The sequence below is a fragment of the Aythya fuligula genome, chromosome 5 (genome assembly GCF_009819795.1).
Source record: "Aythya fuligula isolate bAytFul2 chromosome 5, bAytFul2.pri, whole genome shotgun sequence".
In the NCBI taxonomy this organism is placed as follows: Eukaryota; Metazoa; Chordata; class Aves; order Anseriformes; family Anatidae; genus Aythya; species Aythya fuligula.
The window spans coordinates 58,799,156-58,821,367 of record NC_045563.1 but is presented as its reverse complement, the minus strand read 5'-3'; the positions used below and the strand labels follow the sequence as shown (position 1 = coordinate 58,821,367).

At 40.1% G+C, this 22,212-nt stretch overlaps 1 protein-coding gene across 1 annotated transcript in view; it reads right to left on the bottom strand.

Annotated features, from left to right (window-relative positions):
* Window positions 1-1,073: 1,073 nt before the first annotated feature.
* KIAA1549L (KIAA1549 like) overlaps window positions 1,074-22,212 on the bottom strand; it is a 100,624-nt gene continuing 79,485 nt past the window's right edge. Inside the window, exons 18-22 of the mRNA XM_032188561.1 lie at window positions 18,558-18,905; window positions 12,317-12,414; window positions 10,954-11,099; window positions 6,602-6,753; window positions 1,074-3,245 (exon numbers count right to left, since the gene is read on the bottom strand). Coding sequence (XP_032044452.1) covers window positions 2,964-3,245; window positions 6,602-6,753; window positions 10,954-11,099; window positions 12,317-12,414; window positions 18,558-18,905 — 1,026 coding nt within the window. The 3' untranslated portion in view covers window positions 1,074-2,963. The remainder of the gene's footprint in view (window positions 3,246-6,601; window positions 6,754-10,953; window positions 11,100-12,316; window positions 12,415-18,557; window positions 18,906-22,212) is intronic.

Here is a 22,212-nt window from a genome sequence, read left to right as displayed (position 1 = left end):
AGAAGGCAATTTATATGGTTCTTTTGTTTGTTTTGTTGTTCTCGTTTGTTTTGTTTTTCTATTTTGTTCATTTTGCTTGCATGCAGGTATCCCAACCCCATACCACATATGTAATTTTCAAACTTTTTAAATTTTCAGTATGGCAAGATACATGCTTGGCTTCACCCTCACACATTTTTTGACAGAACAGTTAAATCACTTAAGTTTAAGAATGGGAAGAGATTTACAAGCAGAGCTGAGCGTCCCGAAGATGCTGTTTAAATCTGATACATCCTACCTCCTGTGACTCTTTTGGGACTACATTGTAACATGACCTTTCCCAGATATATTGCTTCAGCACTCCTGTCTGCATGACTGCTGCTGCTTCCGCACTTGCAGCTTTAGGATAACCCTGCAAAACTTGTGTCTAAAATACAGAAATTTATTTCAGAGGGCATTTCACTCCCATTGCATAGAAGGCCCTATCTGCATACAAAATTTCACTGGAATAATGACAAGAATCATTCAAAAAGCTGATGCAAAAGGCAGCTGACTAAATGAAGATTTAACTTACCAAGTTAGCTTAAGCCAGTTATTAAACAGCTTAGGCTAAATAAAATGAAGCTGCTCTTAAATTATGTCTGCACTTACATTACAGTGATTTAAATACACCAACTGAAAAATAAGCACAATATTGTTTGCATGATTCTAGTGAAACTTGCATGTATGGATGAAAACCAATACAGAGATTCAGCCTTGCTCTCAGTGGTTTGAGTTCCCACCGAGGCCAAACAGAACTTATATTTTTATGGCACGCTGAGTTTGGCCTGGTATCTTTCAAGCTGTGATTTTTAAATGCAACATTTTTAGGCAGCTGTTAACTCAACGCAAAAAGACATTTGGATGTATTGTGTTACACTGATAAGATCAGTGTTAGTTAGCGGACAGGTAACTTAGACAGCAGTCTGCCTTTAGTAGACTTATATGTATATGAAAGATTGAGTTTCTTTGGTTGTTTAGTATCCAAGCCACCATTTGTGTATTCCAGACACAGCATGTTAATATTGATCATTAAAATTATTATATTTTTTTTCTTTTTTTTTTTTTTTCTTTTCACTTGATTTATGGAAATTTTTCGACTATAGCAGATTAGTCACTTATATAAATATACAGCACATATATACATCGAGATTACAAAAATACATTTTATTTATATCTGATTTTTAAATAATAAAAATGAAACTTCACATTCGTTTAAAGATCAGTTAGCATTCCAAAAGCTTCTGCAATATCTAAGGTCTCGGAGCAGAAGATATCTGTGTATTCTAGGATAATTACATATCACAATCTCAGGGTTTATGATATAATTATTTTGGGGAAAAAATAGCTCCGTTTTAAAAGTTTGTGCTTCATCAATTTCTTCTTTCCCCTATTCTAGTCTCCTCTTTCCTCCTCTCATTTTATTGATGGCCAAAAAGCTAAACCAAGTTCCCTTTCTCACCCCAATAAAGACCAAAGAAACTCAAGAAAAGGAAATGAACAGACAAAATAGCATACGCAATTGAGGATAGCTTACTGAAATGAAGTACATTACCTTTAACTCCAGTTGACATCAAACATGCCCAACACAATGTATTTTGCAACAACTTCAGTTCCCAAAGCTAATTGGCAAAGGAACTGAAAACAATTGTTCATGATCTCCAACTATTCTGTACAACTGCAAAAGACAAACTTTTTGTCCCATTCAACTGGTTTGATTCTCTTTTGGGTTTGGATTCATACAATAATGCAGCTTAACAATTTGTGACCTTTATCTTGAACAACACAAAGTCAGCATCACTTCTGGAAATGCTCTCTTTTTCACAGCACATTAGTATTTTCATTAATCCATTTAACCGTTTACTTATTTACATGTTAATATATAGTCAGGTCCTCTACATTCAGAACTTCCTAGGTGTGTATTCACTGTTCCACTGCAAGATCCACTGTGTCTTCATGTAGCACTTCAGTAGATATCCTTGCTTAAGAAAGAGAAAAAAAGCACTGTGTTAAACAGAGGTCGTCTTGTACAAGCAGGCGTATTCATTATTCCAGGTTGGAAATACTTGCTCAAAGGTCTCAGGTTTACCATCTTCACATCCATAGAAAGTGAAAAGCCTGAATATAGAGCAAACACAAATAACCTCTTTTATTTATTTCTCCTGGAAGCTTCTAGCACCAATTTCCTTTGTTAGCTCTTCATGCATTGTGTTGTCTCACACTGAAAATCCTCCTCCATAACTCATCAGTGGCATTCACGGACTAGCCACCAATTATCAAAATATCATTAACCTCTTTCAGTCTTCTCTTCTTTCACTTCATTGTACTGTTAATAGGATGAGGAGAATCGGGGGTATTTACAGGACATTTATGTGTATCACTCATCGCAGATTCTTTTGGTTTAAATACAGCCTCTAGAAAGAAAACACTGAACGAGTCCATGTTGATGAAATCAGCGTTCCTTGTACAATGTCCCGCAGCAATTAACATGGCCACCAACCACCACGCCTACCATGGCCTTCAGCTTTCTGTGTAATACTGTGTTTTCTTCTTTAACCAAAGAAATAAAGTTTTGACATGCAGGAGTTATTTTCAGCAGCTCTACCTTTGGGCCTGCAAATGAAACACTGTGTCACAGACGTGTTCGGCAGCATCTCTAGTGACGATGGGTCATAGTACAAGTGCTAAGTGACTAACAATTGCATATGGTCTATAGTATCTGAATTGAACAGTTACCTGGCAGCATTTCCTTAGCTGGCAAGCAGAATGCATATCTGCAGAGTCTTGTTGCTCTACGGTAAGTGATTTCATAGTGTTGACTTTTCACATGGAGAAGAATGCCATCACTTTGGCACAATTCACAGCAAGTTTGTGAGTGAAAATTAAAGGGATCACTTCCTTGGCTACTCCAAATTATATGATACAACTACTGTGCACAAAAGATGTTAGACCTGGAACTCAAACATATCTGTTTGCTTCTTTGCCAGTTTAGCAACCTCTTCTCTTATTGCCTTTACAAGGGCAGCTGTAGAAATGTTGGTGAGAGGGGCATCGGACAGGTCGTTTTCTGTCAGGCTCTGCTGAGAAGCTGTGGCAGACGGCAAAGGAGCTTGTTCCAGGCTGGGATGCATGCTCGCCTGCTGGCTGTATTGGCGAGGCAGTCGTGAAGGAGAATTGTGTTGGTAGCGGGGCCTTGGGTAAGCTTCGATGTAGCCAGGCAGTGGAACCTGTAGAGTATCGCAATTACACAGAATTATACAGGACAACTGACCCTTAGCGCCACCCGTCAGGGTAACACAAACCTCCGTGGGGCAGAGTAAGATGCAAAAGATATGAACCTATGACAAGAACGTAAGCTTCACGTTCCGAAGTGTCAGTTGACAAATGTGTACCTTTGCATGTGCCATTTACGAATGTACATCAATAAACTCAACTCCCTGAACTGTGGCAGCAAAAATACAAAAATACTCTGCAGTGTACTAGGACACTGCACGTGCAATTTTATCATGACTGCAAAAAGACTGAGGAGGCAGCTTTTCTGAAAGTGTCCCCTCTGATTACTATTTCTCCTAAGTATTTTTCTTCCAAATAGCCACTACTGTACATGTATTTCAGGACGCTGACAACATTGGAGAGAAGACTTTGCTGGTTTGCAGCAATAACTTAAGCTGTTTAGTTTTAGTGTCCCTGTGACTATTAAATTTCTGTCCAAAATCCATGAACTGTGATACCAGTCTTTACGTTCATACTAACCTTCTCAGAAGCTTTGGTTTTGTTTTGTCTTTTATATGACAGATAAAATAGTATTTATGTCTTGCAAAGTCTAGGAAATAGTTTCAAAGGCTTTGTGCTGTTTCAAAAGGCAACCCACAACACATCACTAGGACAAGGCAATTTCTCCTTGAGAAAACCTCACTGGTACCAACTGGTCGTTGTAATCCATTCCAACAAAAAGAAAAGGAAATTCAAGTTATGCTTTTTATGAACAGAATGGCCCAGAATACCACACTTACTGTAAGGTAACCAATATGCTACCACAATGTTTAAACACTAAAAAGTTAACTTTGTAATTTATATTGCTCAAAGTAGGAAGAATACATGTTTCTAGCTTTCTAAATACACTGAAGTCTTATATAAGTACATATAATACAGGCAGGCAGCCAGGTGTCTCACCTAACTTCTCGATTTCTGTCAGGCTGATGTGTAAGGTGCCTGACCCACCAAGGCTTCGGCTTTGGTGGATTTGCCAGAAGCAGAATTTCAGAATTGCAGGTGTCTGCAAAGAGACTCAAATGGCAAGATGTGATCCTCTGCCAATTTTAAATACCCCGCAGGGATTATGGGGCCACAGCATGAACTTCAGAATGACAACTTTGGAATTTTATTTAAATCCCACTTTGGGTCTGGTCCCATGAGACTTTTACAATCCCCTAGGTGCTTTTGAAAATCTCAACAATTCAGGCATCTAAAAACCTATGAAATCTGACTACTAGGACTTACTCATGCTCTGCAGGATCTTGGATATCCACCAAGAGATGCACAGAACGTCATATGTATTCAATATGATGTGATGGCACACATATGGGAAACAGGTGCAATACAAAACTGATCATGAAATGCAGTCGCCTCTGTTTAGTTGACAATAGATTATTCAACAGACGAACATTTTAGTAATACAACTTGAACACACCACTAGAGGCCACCAGGTTCCTACTTTCACTGAGCAGTGTCTAGCAATTTGGAAAATAAATGCACTTCTCTTCTCCCACAAAGCTCAGTGTGTCAATACTTAACTTATAATTGAGAAAAGGTTAATTTAGGTAAATTAAGCTTCCAAGACAACTCTTGGTTGCCAAATCTCCTATTTCATATGCCTACCTGGTGTCTTATTTACAGTCCCATTAGTGGAAACTCATGACGAGTATCTCATTTTTAAGTCTCTATTCCTACTTAAAAAACAGAAATGTTTTGTTTCTACATTTTTTTCTCTTCTGCTAAATCACAGAAGGGTGAAAAAGCCTCTGTAACATGATCTGGTTTAAAGCTCTGTAACACGTATGTGAAGTTGAAAGAAATATTCATTTCCTTTGAATTCTATATTGTCAGTTATTTTCCAGCCAGCTTCTCACTTCCCTCTCTGTCCCTTTCTGTACACAGCAGAAAGGAACAGCTCCCTGGCACGAACTGCTTTTCTCACCTCTTTCCCTTAAGACAAGGAAAGAAGAGGGCTACATTCTTCTCCTTCCAAAGGAAGGAACTGGGGGTTGGAACATTGATTTCCATTTTTTTCTGGTTTGTTTTTAGTCTTCACTTTTGACAAGTGATACCTGACTCTTATTTAATGCAGCCAAGAAGTAGGGATGCAAAAGGGAAAAGAACAAAAGTCAATTAAAATACTGTTCCTGGCTCTGTTTTCTTTCTGAAGAAAAAGCTCTAAATGATTGCTCAGACACAATGGTCCTCCTGAATTTAAAGTGTACGTAGGGTTACAAATAAAAATTAGAAAAATAACATTTTTTCATGGTTTCCATGGAAGGTTTTATTTGTTTTAAATGGCAGTGCTGATCTGGAAGGGAATCTGTACGACTTCACAAGCCTCCAGGTGTCAGGGGCACATCAGCAGATGTGCTCAGCTTACACATGAACGTATTCCTTCTTTCTTGACAGTTCAGCCTGCAAATTCAGACTTGTAGCTGAGAGACAAAGTGAATTCTTTTCCTCTCAGACATCAAAAGCAGTAATAAAGATTTGGCAACAAATAGCTGTCCCCAGAACATTTATATGCCCTTACTCTCTCTTGCTTAGTTGCTCAGAGGCAACTATTAGAGAGCAGTTCAGTAAAATATTCTGTTGATGATCTACACAAAGAAATAGAATCCATCTCTCAGTTCACTGGGTTGAATTGGTTCTGCATAAACACCAGATGTGAGCTCAGGCAGCAAAATCAATCTTTTGCTTTTATTTCTTTAATAGCATTAAAGGTAAGTGTCGAAAAAAAGCCCTAAATGTTAGAAATTGTTTCAAACATGACAAACTACCACAATTCATTTTAGGATCTCAGTTTTATTTCTTTGAAATGTAGGTACACTTCAGACTAAAAATTAGATCTGTCTCAGAGTAGAATTGTGCAATTAATTATTTAGTTTAAGATCTGTCAGGCCCTTCAGGAGGACTTAAAATGCTGTGCAGCAGGGTTGCGGCAGGCCTGGGAGCTAGGAGCTGGGCTATCTCGAGAGAAGCCTCCAAGATGTAAAGGTGCTCCCCAGCTCCCAAACAGCAGGAAGCCACTTTGAGAGGCAGCATCACCTGCTCCCTATCCAAATCTTGAAGCTCTGTCTTGAGTATCTGACACACCAATTTTGAGCGGGTGCCAGCCTCTAGCCTAGTGAACAATGCTTACAGTTTGTGGGATGGATGACTAAATATTCCCACTCTCTCTCACAGATTTTCATTGCTAGAGATTGTTCCCATTCAGGAAGAATTACCCTTCTCAGATCTTTTGCTGATCGCTAAATATCACTTAAATCCTCTCTTGTGCAAATCACACAAAATGTGTTGTAGTTAGAGAAAGAAGGGTACTTACTGAGTCTGCCCACTGTCCCGGTAGTTCATTCTCTCCAGCATAGGGCAGCCAGGCTTGATTCCTGTATGCGGTGGGTGGCGTTGGGATAAAATAGCCTGTGAAGCCAGGTCGGTTTGCTGCTGGTATGGCAAACACTGCTGGTACTGTATTTCCTATTAAAAGAGAGAGAAAGAGAGAGAGAGAGAAAGAGAGAAAAAGAGAGATTAGATAAAAATTAATAGGCAGTATTTTCAGTTATAAATTAGGAGATATTACTTATGAAGTAATTGTGTCCTTTTTTTTTTCTTTTTTTTTTTTTTTCCTTTGGTGAGAATGACATCTCCGTTGACCTTTGGTTGGACGTAAGGCTCTCAATATCTGACTAGAATATCTCCATAATGCTGGGAAAAACTGGAGAAGATGAGATTTGTAGTTGTCTATGTAATCATGCACAGCCCTTAGATAAAGATACGAGGACTCACTCCTTAGGACTTAATCCTTGAAATGGCTGATCCCCATCAAAACTTTGAAAAAAAAGTTGTTTTTTTCCTCTTACATTTGTTTCCTTGTTTTCAATTTTGAAGCTGTTGTTGCCATGGGTTTCAAAGTACTACACCTTTCTTTTCAACGGCAGGCTACAGAGCATTCAGTTTACACAGTAAAACTATCTTAATGTCTCTAGACATAAAACCTACGAAACCGAGTGAATGATACATTTACAAGGCTGTAATCTCAACAACCCCATCATAAAACTTCAATACTTCCATGAAAAATACCAAGGCTCTGCCTGCTCAATTCATTACCCAGCTACAGCCTGTGGCTGCCATGAATTATGCAGCTACAACTTAACTAAGTATTTCCAAGGAAACCTGGTGACACGAGATCTGTTTTTACCTTGTCTTGATCAAGATACATGTGCGGGGATGTCCAGGAAGCCTTTTGTTAGAATTCTATTCTCATACTCAAGGCTAAGTGGGAGAAAACAGCTTTCCTAACACAAGGTTCAGCCAAGTCTCTGGATATGGTTCTACCTGCTCCTTCAGGTACGGTTTAGTCCTCATGGAGACACACAGGCCAGTGTGGTTCTTTCTGCAATTACTCAGCCTAGCCACAGTATTTACAAAGTTTAAAGTACGATTTGCTTGTCCAGTAAGACTTCCTTCCTCTAGTGTCTACTTCCACAGGGAGACAAACACCAGCATCTGTACCACTGCTATGCTAAAGCCCTAAAAACCTCGTTCCTAAATCCTTGGAGGAGAGAGTTCTCCACCAGCTTTATCATGGAGCAAACAAAGCATGTGGACGGGATGTTTTGAACACTCAATTATAATATGTCCCCACAAAACCAGAGATCTCCAGGTTCTCAGTGACCTCCCAATGCAGCCCAGAGTCAAACAGCTATGAATGCAAGCAGGGCTTGTAAAGAGGAGAAAAAAATATTTTGTAGCACAGGGCAGAACCACATGGCATCTGTTTCAAAAATGACTTAAAAAAAAAAAAAAAAGAAAGAAAGAAAAGTGAAATGGCATCTAAAAATAATGGACTAAAAATATTTATCTTGCACTTTACACTTCCCCAGTGCTTTCCACTGTTTGGGACTAAGTCCTACCTTTCATTTTGACATCAGGTTGTAGGTGAAAAGCACCGTGTCAGGATGCTGCTGGAGTCACTTTGCCTCAGAGAAGTAGTCACAGTGGATTTGTTCTGGACCAGTGGGATCTACGATGTACGCCTGAACAGCAGGTAGCCACAGGGTATCCCACAAGACCTCTATCCCAACTACTCCACTGCTCCCTCGGTTTAGAAGGAGGTGGGCTAAGAAAAGAGGGGTGGGCAATCTTTGTTCCTACCTGGTCATAGACAGCACAAGGATTGCTGTTTTCAATGACTTAGCAAGGCTGGAAGTATTCTTCAGGCACGTACAGAAAAGAAAGTGCTGCTCCTATAGATGACACAAAGCTTCTACACCAAGAAGCTCTTTTAATTTAACCAGAGCAAAATGAACTGCTATTCAAAGCGAACGCTCAAGTAGCTGAGATAATACCTTATCCCAATTCTTACTGCAAAATCATTGTCTTAGAGTTAATGTCGATGGGCTACACGAGAGCAAATCAGGTCATTTCACGCCAAATCGACACCTGCAGCAGTGTTTTTTCATCTGCTGAAGCAATAAAAACTTATTTTCCAATCAGAACATTAGGAATCCTTGCTTGCTATAGTCGCAGGTTTCTTACAACTCTCTCCATCTTCCCCTGCATCCCAGCCATTTACAGGACCTATCACATATGAATGTTTCCTCCAACTACCCCCCAGAACAATTCTGGCACATTGCACAACGCACACAGGGGTCTTTTTGTCTCTGATGAAATCCAGTCACTCTTCCGTGGCAGCATAGCATACTTACTTGTTACGTACAGCAAGAAAACCTCCACGTCACTGGAAGTTATAAAAAGGTGTATCACACAGAACGTGTTACTGCAGTCCTGACGGAGGAGTTCTTGGCCGTGTGGCACGTTTTATAGTTTGAGTTGCTTCAAAATGAAAGGGAGAGCAGCTGCTCTTTTTAGACTAACACTGCAGAAGGTACAGTGAGAAAAGCCAGAGTAGAATGGATCCTTCAGATCTACTGTATTTAATTAATTGACAACAGATTTGCATATCCACAGTATTATTCTCAGTAGAAAATTGCTGAATACAATGCAGACAACTTTCTATTACTTCTAACTAAGATAAGAAAGAAATTCTTCTTGCAGATTAACTGAGCAATGGCTAACAAACCTGCCAATTACCAAACCGAAATGACAATGTACAATTTTTTTAATCTTTCAAGTCTTTTTCTATAGCTCATCAAGAAAACACATTTTGCCAATGAGAAGCTATTTCCAGTATTTTCCCAGCCAAGTGTTATGCAGAGACCATCGAAACAAAGTATCAGATTAATCTTCTGATTAAATCAATTAATTCAAAACCAAAATTCTTACCAAATTCATATCAGGAACACGAGACTTCTAAAACGGAGATACCTTGACCCAATACAAGTTCTGCAAGTGAGCACGAGCTATCTTCTCCAAAAAAAGGAGGGCAGACTAGCTAAGGTATAACCTTTGACCAGGCAAAAGCACTGCTGCCTTCTGCTTTGCATGGATGGGGACACAACTCTTCGATTTTACCCCTCCTCACTAGTCCACTCCCGTCACCACAGTGAGGGGTTAAGTTTCTCAGAAGGAAATAAGGAGTCATAAAAGACATCCCCCAGTCAGGCTGAAAAACATCAGTCACACACGTTTTTCTTTACGTCCATTTGCTTTTCCTCCCCTTCCTTACAAACCAAGCTGTGCTCAATGCCATCAAGCCTTCTTCTACACAACTCTACTACTTACAGCTTTTGAAGGTGATCTCCCAACTGTTCCCAGTCTCGGTGCTTTGGTTAGCTCTGAAGCATTCTCAAAGTACACAAACTGGACCTCTTTCAGATGAAAACAAACTGGAACAAATGCTCTAATGAGCATTCAGTCCATGGGTCACTTGAGAGCTATGCCAAGTGTGTGTATGGAAAAGGCAGAAATTCAGCAATGCATACAGCATGGATGCCAGGCCCTCATTTATAAGCTGATCTGCTTTACAGAGCTGCTCCTGTTGGTCTGCTCCTCTGCTAATGTGGATACAACCACTGTGTTATAGTTGATCTCAAGAGGAAGAGAAAAGGCAGCTGATGCAAACTGCTACTGAGGATCAAAAGAATGGAAAGAATCCAGTGATTTCAAGCAATATCAGCCAAGAGTATCTTTTAGTTTGATGAAGGGAGCTCAATGTTAAATAGAAAAACAGCTGCATTTCTTACTGTTCACACCTTATTTTAACCTAGATCACCACATTTGCTGGTAACAGCTTTTCTTCATGCAAAGCTGTAAAGGTTTAGAGCTGCCTCTTGCTGCTGAGCCCCATCAAATGCTGCAAGTTCTGCTCTTGCCAACCAATGCCCTCTATACCAGCTAGAAAATCCCCCCTTAAATTTCCACTGGATTTTGTGGTACAAATGAACTTTTTTACTGGACCTTTAATTGATCAGTGAGCCAGCAGAATGCCATAGTGGAACAAAGACTACCTGGTACATTGCTGCAGGGTCTTACCTTCAGAAGCACCATTTCCTGGTGCTTCTGCAAGACGGGTAGTGTTTATAATGCAGCTGCTTCTGCATTTACAAAGGGATAATCTTTTGTATATCCCCTTCAGTTGTACCCTATAAAACACCTAATACCTTCTTTCTCCAAATAATCATCTCTATTTGCTATATCCCATATACTCATTTGGATGCAAAACAAGTTGTGTGGTTCTCAAAGATGCAAGTTGGGTCTGCGGGCCTATTTTTTCACCTGAGTGAAAAGCCGATTGATCAAGTGGGCCAACAGACATCGGAGCTCTTGAACCAGGTGCAAAAGATGCCTGATCGTGATGCTGGGCCGGATCCACCCCACTGGACTCAGGTATTCTCACTTTGCTGCCAATATCTGATGTAGACCTGTGCATTAAAAGAGAGAAAAAAAGAAAAAAACTTTTGATATCCTGATTAATAGATTAGACTTGTAGCCATACATACATGCCTATCAGATACAGCATGACAAGCCTGCTACGGATAAGTTATCTGATTATGTTCTGGCATGACAGAAGTTTGGAAAATGTCTGAGCATTTCTTTAACCTGGTGCTACTTAGGTGAAGTGTGTAATTACAGTTGCATAGAGCCTTTGCTTACTGCATCAAGCAAATGCCTGTGACATGCAACACAAACAAACAAACAAAAAGCTTTACTGTAGCTAATTAACACAATAGACAACCATAGACAGCAGCATATTACTACAGTGCATATGACAAGGTATCATACGGCAGGTGACTGCTATGCTAAGTAGTGCAAACTGCATGTGAGAAGTACTAACAGCCACTGAAAAGATGTGTCCCCGTTGCTTTAGAGCTAAAATGGAATGGATAAACGAGAGCGTGTCAGAAAACTGTATCCATATCCTGAATATTGGGATGCAATTAGAATATCATTAGCAGATATTCAGAAAGAAAAAGTTTCCTTTGGTCTCAGTGCTCCACAGCAATTCTCAGCGGGCCTGTGGTGCCTTCAGATTGCAGTTGGCATCAGGCAGTGCACAACAGCACAACATTGAAGGCTAAATGAGCTCATCCACCACAGAAGTGCGAAAATTCCTTGAAATGCATTTTATCGAGTGCCTGACCGTGAGGATATGCCAAAATGTATACTTTGAGCTAAGGCAATCAGGTTTTCACAAATATTTCGCTTTGGAAACACAGGTGTGAGATACCTGAAAGCCAGGCACAAATCTCTGGACCCAGGGTTCTGATAACTCATCTGTATCATGTTGCAAGTCCTTAGAATAGAGAAAAGCAGGGAAAGTGAGGGTGTGAATTATCTACCCTACATTGGCTATATGATATGCCATTACGCATTGTGTGAGTTGAGGCAATGAGTGTTTTAAAAGAAATCAGAGCCGAGCTGTCCTAATTATGCTGAAACTGATTAGCTAGCGGAAGAGAAAATTCATTGTTATTTCTTTCCTCTTGACGTTAAAAAGAAAATAAAAATAGTATGTTTCTCATTTCATGGGTGTTTATTAACTAGACGGCTCCTAAGTGCCACTTCAGGGTTTGGCTCAGTTCCTTTGAAAACAGTGGGATTTAGAGTTTACACCTGAAATAAACCGAAAGGTAAATACCTCCTGAGAGAGGCAACAGCCACAGGACCGGTTCTGGGAGGGACAGGAGGAGGAGGAGATCCCATTACCATCTCAGGAAGCTGAGAAAATCTGTAAGCCTGTAAAAGAGAGAGAAAGATCTTCTGAGGCAAGAAGAGATACCATGCAAATTAAAAAGGAAACAAACCTCAGAAATCAAATACCTGCTTTGCATGCTGGCCCACAGGAAGCTAATATTTTGTTGCACCACTAGAAATACCGATTCATTATAGAACTTACAATGCTTGGGTGATTTTAGGACGTTGAAGAAAACATGAACAAATGTGTTCACAGAGGCAAAACAAAGTCTAATTAAAGCAAAAATGTATTAAACGCTGTCTCTGTGACACTTGTAACCTTGCTGGCAAAGCAGATCTGTTACAATTATGTGAGACTTGACAGCTGCTTTGGACACACAGGTAAAAAATCTCAGTATTTTCAATTCCTCCAAAAGCAAAAGATTCAGAAAGCATCCTCAGAGCAGCATCTGGTGAAATGAAACTGCCTGTGAGCAATGAATATTTCAACATTGTTTTCCAGCCTTGAAGAGATGAAAAGAAAACTCTTCACAAAAACCCCAAGCTCTGTAACTTTCTAAAGCAAACATAATTGAAATTATGTTGAAAAAGAAGAGTAACTCGGAGGAGCACACAATCAGCCCACTAACTCATAAAACCCAGCATTTTGCTCGTAGCTGTTCTGGATTTCATCACTAATACACGTGAAGGTCAAGTAACCGTGTGCGTGAAAGCTGTGGCACACAACAGATGACCTTTAGGGTCTCTTCTAAATTCTCAGGAATGCTATAGATTAGAGGTTATAATTTGGCAAAATTATGTTTAAAGACAGAGGGATGATTTCAATCTCTCTACCATTTCACTGACACTTCTCTCCTACCCATTGTGCTTTATTTATTGCTCTTTGTGTTTTTATTGACAACACTTCAGAGAAATGCCCAGGTTTAAAGATAAGATCAGAGTGATAGCAAATGACTAATTCTGGGGAGGCTCTGCAGGATCAAGATCCATGCATTCGGGCTCAAACTGGAGTCTGAAGTCCAGCACTGGGGCTTTGACCCTCGAAAAGAGAGGCATCTGCTTTACCCAGAGTATCTCCCTCGGCAAACAGCAGAGAAAGCTAAAAACGTGGTAAGAGGGGATGAGTCACTCTCCATCTCCTGCCTGTTGAAAGAGCCTACAGGATTTACATGATTAGCTCAGACTTAACACCTACATTTAGGTTTGAATTTGGCGATATAAATCCCACACTAAATACCCAAAACCACTATCTAAAGTAATCATCTTTACAAATCACACTTTCAGACAGCGCTCCATTGTCTTTTTTTCTCAACTAGCTGCAAAACTGGGTTTGCACACAGGGAAGATAACGCATCCAATGCTGACTTTTGATGTCAACGTATCTAAGGGAAAAGCAACACAGCCCAAGCATCTTTCTCCCACCTCTCACCCCCACCTCTTTTAAAGCAGAGTAAGGTCCCTCAAAGGCAAGGCTTTGAAAATCATTTTCCCCTTTCATGCCACCTATGATGTCTCTCAATATTTATTTGCAGCGTGTTACGCTGATGTTTAAAGTATTTATTTCTTTAGTGGAAAAAATATGAAAATGCAGTGGTACATTTCCTAGCCAGGCGTGGGAACTACTGATTTTTAATGAAAGAACTGTATAGGGGAAAAAAATGCTGTTGCATCAAAGGAAACCTCATTTATATTTCTCCTACTAGCGCTGGACTGGAAATGGTCTGCAATACCTCTTCTGCATCCAGAAAGCTGGCGATGCTCTCCCAGACTGAACTGAACGCCTCCTTCTGCCTCCATAATCCTTTCATCCCACATCTTGCTCTCAGCATGCGTTAGTACTGAGTATGAAATTATTTTTTCCCCTGTTTTAAAGGTACAGGATATGTTTCAGAGTCGTCGGTGACCGCAGATACTACTGAGGATGGCAGGGTTGGAGGAGAGCTGCAGACTTGGGGTTTCACTTGTGTATTAACGCACAGCTTTGAAATGTGGACATCAAAGGAGGCATTTTAAGGAATCGAGAAGAATGATTCACAAACTTCCTGCAACTTGCCCTGAAAATTTTGGGGAAAAAAGTGAAGTAGAAAATCCAAGCATTTATTTTGCTGCTTACATAGGAGATGAAAGATTTTGAACGAGTGGCACCATTTTGCTAATGGCTGGGCAGAGGGAATCCTGTTAAAGGGAAAAATCCTATTAAAAGATCTGCTACACCTCCCCAAGGTGCCGTCCACTCTGGGGAACAGCAGCCAATCCTCCATCACTTTTTTCTGTTCACAAATATATAGATAAATAAAATAAAATTTACAGAGAGAAGCGCTCTGAAAGGATCCCAAAAGCAATTTTGTTCAAAACTGAGGAGCTGTGCAATCCGAGGCTATAACGACACCGGTAATGGTCATCGCATTTCAGACTGAGGACAAACAGCACAAGCGCCAGACTGCAGACCTCGCACCACCCCTTCAGGGAGAAATATCAGTGAGGGAGCCTGTTTTGGCTAAAACACCAAATTCTTAAAAAGCAAACCAGTGAAGATTTAAAATTAGGAACTGCTGTTTAGTGGGGAACTTTGGGAAAGCCTCTGGGCCCAGGACATACAGCGTGACCTTGCAGAAGATAAAGTCCAGCCAAAAGGAGCCACCTGCACCAGTTTCGACTGGTGTCTTGTACAAAAACCAGAAGTCTAAGGCATCGCCTGTCGGGATGCAGACAGGAGGAGTTTAACCAGCACACAACAACCAAAGGCTGAAGGAGAAACACTGCAGTTCACTTTAATGGTACATCTCACTGGCTGCGCTATCAAAGCCTTTTTACCACCTCCAATTTACAGATTTCTTTGTCTCGGGCTAAATTATTCAATGCTGCCTTCTAATTAAACGCCCATCTGCTTAAATCTCATCGTAGGAATTAAAAGGGTAGTGTTTTTGTTTACTCACTGGGTGATTTAAATAATTTGGTTATTCATTTGCAATCCAGGAAAATCGCATACATTGATTTCAGCTGGATTTGTGTTTTTTTGCTACTAGCTGTACACAGCTTTATATTTAGTTTATTACCTGTTACTAGAATTAGTTGAACTTTGATTAAACACTCACTTGACCCCTGTTAAACGCAGAGAACCTGCAAGGACTCAGATTCCTCACCAGCCATGCCGGCTGTGAGTCTGTCCATGTCCACCTGTGCCTGCTATGCAATGCCAGTTCTCCCCTTGGGATCAAATCGTGTTACTCTTACTTCTCTTTCCGGAGCACTAACAAAGAGAGCTGGGAACTGGCCCAGCCCTGTAATGAAGAGGCTTTTTTTCCCAGGCTGGAGCACTCTGCTCAACTCAGCTACGGGGATTTCCAAAGCAGTAACACGACCTGCCAAGGTCCAGTGCTGGTACTCTGGCTCCTGTTGTACTCACTGTTCTCTACCTCCTGTCCTCCAGCCTCCAGTACAGCAGCTGGATGACAAGCACCCAGCCGAATATTGCTCATCCCGTTTTCAGAGGCTCCGGCACAATGCTGCAAGTTTGCATTTTACTGGCTTTTCTCTGCCAGGAGAAGGAGAGAGCCCCAGATGAAGGAGCTCTGTTCTCACAGGTTACCCAGGAGCAGCTGACAGAGAGGCATTCCCACACAGGCGCTGTAATGCTGGCACGTAAAAACAAAAATGAACAAAAAACACAGAAGGTCTCAAAAGAAAAACAAACATGGAAAAAGAAGAAAGCTCAGGAGACGTACACAGCTCCCTGGCGGTGGGACTAACCAGGAGGTTCACTCCAAAAAAATCAAAGAGCCCTCATTTGGAAGAGACCTGAAGAAACCCAGCCCTGAAGAACAGTTCTGCAAGCATCTGACAAATACCCAGGAACAGAGGGAAACACTGAGATGGAGATTAGCATGCAGATTTTTGTTGTTTTGCCTCAACCTATTTATTATTTGTCCATTAGAAAGGTAGAGAACGTCTACGTTACAAATTTTATCCAGCACTTGTATCTCCTATGAAACGTCTTTGCAAGTGATGGCTCTGAGAAGGGTGCAGTCAAATTACTGGAAATTTGTGGGATATTGTAAAAGTTTGGAGTCCAATGTATGGACTGTGAAGGCCCAGATCTTACAAGAGACCGCTGGGCTGGAGATCTTTATACATATATTGTATCCAGAGACCTCTAAGTAAAGCCAATGTCTGCATTTGTTCCATCTAAGCAGGAAAATCCTCTTAAATCCAAATTTCAAATGATAATCGCATTATTAATGTTGACTTCTAATTGCAGCTAATAACTGAAATTTTAAAAAGGCAAAAATAAATAATGCCTTGTTTGTAGGGTAAACGTCCTCCCCTGTGTAACAAGCATCCTGGTGCTCACGTACCTCTCACCCTGAAGCCTGCCAGCAGCTCCTCAGCTCCCTGAGCTGGACACGGCTGCTAAGGTGCTAAGATGTCAAGAGCAGCAATTCTTGCACATTTTTCCAGCACACAGGTCCCTCTGCACACACATCTCAACTGTTGTTTTGTTTTGTTTTTTTTTTTTTCCAACTGCGATCCTCCCTCCCTCCCCACTTGAGCACAAATGGGTAAACAGATTAGTTAAAGTCAGCTTATATTTGGGAAACTGATCAGCAGAAAACTATGAATTAAAGCCCTTATCCAAGCTCTGGTAGCCTGTGACTATCCTAGCCCATGGCAATCAATTAAAATATAAGTCTCTTTGGGGAATTCTTTAGCGCTATCTTCAAAACCCCAGAAAGAAAACCAAATGCTTACAGGTCCTAAAACATGCAGACGATTGAGTAATGAGTCCTGAAAACAAAATAGTGAAGCATTCACCAAAAAAGGGTGGCTAATACATTTTCTTAAATCTGTCACCATACAAGGTTTTTCAGTTCCTTTTAAAAGGACCTTCTCCAGTGTCAAAGTAATTTGACCAGCTATTAGCTGCCTCTTAAGCTCCTAATCAAATTTGAACCATGAAATATGATTAGAAGCCATATTTGAAGTTCTTCAGACCAATTTCAAAGAGCCAAAAATATCCTTTAGCATGATTTAGACAGTACCAGCACGAACCTCAGATGGCAGTGCCATTGGCTTTCACTTATGCTTAGAATAGGTCAGAAGCAGCAACCCTTAATGTATTTTTTATTGTCATGGAAAGAGCTCTTAGTAATAGTTGATTTAAACTGAGGACACTTTTCTGCATTATTCTCTTATTCTAGCCAGTTAAGGACTAATTTTGAAATACATTCATTCAAAACAACAAATGTATTTCTAACAAAAAAAAAAAAAAAAAAAAAAAAAAAAGCCTTAAAGTGAACAACTCAAATTTAATAAGGCTTTTTTTTTCACACTGATATTGACAAATGGGCCATTTCTCATCTGAAAGCAATCATCCTTGGTTTAGATTTGTACCTGACACATGTGAAAAAAAAAGATTATGTTGAGTTTCAGAATACAGGATCTGGGAATTCAAGGGTAGCTCGACCTGCCAAGGATACCCACAGCACTACTGCTATTACTGTCTAGATACCTACAAATCACCACCAAATCACATCCATAGACATCAATCCTTAATGCCGTTATTTCTTCTGCACGATAAGGAAATGTTAGCTGCAATTTGAGGTTAGAAAGTGAAGCATAAGAAGTGACTTACGGAAGGGCAACCAAGAAACCCTCAGGGCCTGAACCATCTCGTGAGTCCCACGCCAAGAGCTGTAACTGTGGGACTCTCAGTATCAGCCCATGTTTCAGGTCACTCAGACTACTACAGTGAGTTCCCTGTCTTGGTATGGTGCTCCTCAGTGGTGGAACTTGTGCAGAAGTGTTGAATGTTTTATTCCCAGCTACGTATATATACGCTTTACAAAACCAGATCGATTCCAAATATGCATTCAGCGAACACGAGGAGACATGCAAATCAGTTCTTGATCTACTGAACAGTCTGGAGCTTAGTGCAGCCTGTTCTTTCAAGCAGAACTTGGACAAGACAACCTTGCTGCTAAAATAGAGCAGCAAGTCTTCATGCAGGAGATGCGTATGTGAGAGGATATATACACACATCCCACTACCCAAACTTATTTACCGTAAGCATGGCTTTACACCTGGTTTTTAAGCATGTAGATGAGACTCCATCTTTAAAAAAAATACGTCTCAGAGTAGAGCTATCTTTATGATATTACAGCATACTAAAGAGAAGTTTCACTTACTGGTCTTGGCAGACTGTACTGATACATTTCTGGTCTGTATGTGGGGACCCACTGCACACCCCCTCTAGGTCGGGTCATGGTACCAGGAGCGCTGGTCACCACCTCTGAGTAGGGCAAGTGTGGTGCTGAGCTGTAGGCCTCCTGCCTGCTCTGTCCTCCGTGGCCCGCAGAGGCCAGGCTGAAAGCCTCTTCCAAGAGCATATGCATCTGCTGTCGAACCTCATCAATGGAGGGCTGAGAACTTAAAGTTGAGGTCTCTGAATGGCCTTTGGCCTGACGGGACCTGGTGTAGCTCCGAGGCTCATTGACACGGTCAACGTTTGTTTCTTCTATAATTTCGGGCTCAGTCTGTTGGATGGAGTAAAAGGATGTATATGTAAAGCTTTACAAGGCAGTATTTGTGCTGCTTCACACAAAACATTCTCAAACAGAGCTAGAACATACAATGTCAGGACTTGTTACAGTATAGACACACGACAAGCGTTTTAAAGGAATTATGTCACACAGGGAAGGACAATAGCCAGGCACTCAAAGACTCTCATATCCTTCATTGTTTGCTGCAAAAGCTAGCAGGGACAATCTGTAACATGTTAAATTGTTAAGGATTCACTTAAAAACAATTAGAATTAATGCTGAAATTCTTTTCTTCGTTGTTAGTATCGACTGTACCAGGAGGAGTGTGTTTCCCTAAATAGTACCATCGCCGTGAAGGACTGCTTACCAGCAGCGGCGTGGTACAGCTACACAGACTGAAATTCTTTTGTTCACTCACACATACTAAGATTTCAGAATAATTAAAGTTTCAGACTTCTCCTGAAATTTCTAAGCCAGGAGCACCACCAATAATGTCACAGGATAGGTTCTGTCTTTTGCAGAAAATATCCCAAACCAGCTCAGACATCCTACCTAGCCAGAGAGCAGTTACACAGAAATTTGTCCAAAACTAACGCAGAGACAGTGAACAAAGCAGGTGCTCAACACCTCTCACCTAGGATACTCCTAGATACTCCTAGAGTTACTCCTAGGATAATAAGTGCAACCAAAGAGACTCTAAAATCATCCTGTCCCAACTGAATGGTTCATAGCCATAGTTCTGTATCCCCATGACTGTAAAAATGACAGTGAATGGGATCCCACAGGAGACCTATTAGGACCCAATGCTGAAATAAATCAGGTTTTATACTACAACCCCTTGGTGAAGCCATTACAGCTCGAGATTCTTTGATCCTGTCCAGTAAAAGAAAATAATATCCAAAATAAATCACATGAATATTGGATTCTTAATAGTGGGACAATATTAAGTCGGCTTTGAATTATTAGTTTAAAAGTTGGCATGAAGATTTTGGACACGACTGGTGAGAGTTAATAGTACTCAAGTTTTAAAATATATTTCAATTCATCCTATCACTTTCTGATGCATTTTATTTGCTTTCATAACAACCAAAGCACAAAAGTATTGTAAATAGACATCATTCTATGCTCATGTTAACATAAAAACCTGGATATTGTTCAGACACAGTTACTAGATAATACAAAGACTGAGAGTAACATGAAGAAGGAAAATTAAGTCCTGTAAGGCGAAGCAGAGTTCATGCACTTCTGGTACAACCCTGCTGCAACGGTATCAGTAAAATCCTTTGTGTAAATCCAGAAGCTTATTGATATAATTATATTAATGCAGCTTGTAAATAAAGGTGCACCAGTAAATTCTTTTGCATACCGCTCTCTTAGGCTTTTATAATTAGGTTGTTTTGTTCCTTTTACACCAAAACCAGATTAAATTTTTTCTTCCCTAGCATAAAGCTCTTCAGCAGCTCAAAGGTCCTAGACTCTTTCATTACAGCATTTGCTCTACTCATAATCGTCTTTGGATATGCTGGAAGTAATAAAGATGTTAATAAAGTTTGCTTAAGCTACTTTTTAGGGAAAGGTGACAATACTAAACCCTGGTGGGGTTATTTAAAATTAAAAGGTGATCTTCAATAATAATCCATCTACAAGAAGATACTCTAAAGCTAAATACCATACTCAGAACATCAAACAGAAGAATTTACAAAAAGCTACACATTCTGTACAGACAGGGATGTAATCATTGGCCTTATTTTCTAATCGGTTTTTAGCTTCAAGAAATTGGACCACAATTCAAAGAAACATAACAGCAATCATTATACAGAATTAACTATTTTAGACAACCATAACTGAAATATTAGATATTTTTACGTAAGGGGAACCATTTAAAAATAATTAGAAAAAAAAAAAAATAAGTATCAATAGTATAGAACAGCAGATCTTGAGCTCTTACTTCCCTCTCCTATTTATAGAGCAATGCAAAATCAGATAGAGCAAAAACTCTTATGACTTTGTTGTCAATACCAATCCAGCAATTCTTGAAGTTTCTTCAAGAAAGGGAAAATTTCATCTCTTTTCTTATTAAAAAGAATAAATAAAAATCCACCACCATTTATCATGGTTGGGAAATTAAACTTCAACGCATAACGTAGGCAGACTGGTAAGAGCTGGGAAAAATAGAAAGCCATTTATTGATCTGTAAAATTCCTGTGTCTTGAAGATAACTTGAGGTACCTGATTCATGAATTGGATCATTTGGAACTGCTTATAAAGCACAAATTTCACATGTAGTTGGTGGAACTTGCTGCTAAATAACGTAGTGGGAGGAGGTTAGCAGGAGTCTGAGAAGGGTGGAACCTTTTGAACAACAAAGCAGATGTCAAAAAACTCTATGAGATGTTATTAGGTGAAAAAAAAAAGTAAGGGTACAAGGTTCAGCACAAAAAGCAGCCCTAATTCATAAGTACATTATATCATTCATGATCTTTTAAACCCAATTTATCAAAATCTGCCACATGAACTTAATGGCTAAAGAAAACAATCCAATAAAAGAATTCTTTTGGACCAGTGCCTCAGTTGCAACTGTCTGAAGGATGCTCGTCTCCAGAGGTCAGACTTCCAGGGGTGTTTAGATGAGCCAGGGGTGAGATCAGCATGGATCCCATGCATGAATATAGATTTCAGCGCCTGTGGGTATCCTGGGAGACCAAGCCTGTCAGATGCTTGGCACAGCACCGAGGTAGCTCGAACGGGAGCGAGGGAAATCAGCCCACGCTGCAAGCTGAGGCTGGGGAACTAGATTTCAACATCCTGTTCCATTTTCCCATGGCATTTCTCTGCTTTCAGACAGAAAATACTTCCACTGCTAGAAGAGGTGCACTGCAGTGAATCTGCAGCACATCAGGCAAAGAGAATTTTATGTAACCTGTCGCTAGAAAAAGACTCTGTCAGGGACAACCCTCCCTGCTATAACATAAAGCAAAGCAAACTTAGGTAAAATATGCACAGATGTCAGAGACTGTACATTTTTGAGAGTGCATAATAAACTCATTATGCTCCTTCCAGGGTTTTCAGCAAACTTTCTTGAAAATCTATTTTTATACATTACAATATACACAACTTCCTCAAATATATTTTTAAAATCTTCAGCTACATGCTTATGGCATATTCGTTTTGCACTAGTGGCAGGAGGCCATGGCTGCTGCTAGAATGCTTTCAATATTCATTTCAGGAAGATTTCACCTATGAATAACTACCTTCTATTAGCATATTGTAAAATCCCATGATTTTCTTGAAACATATGATT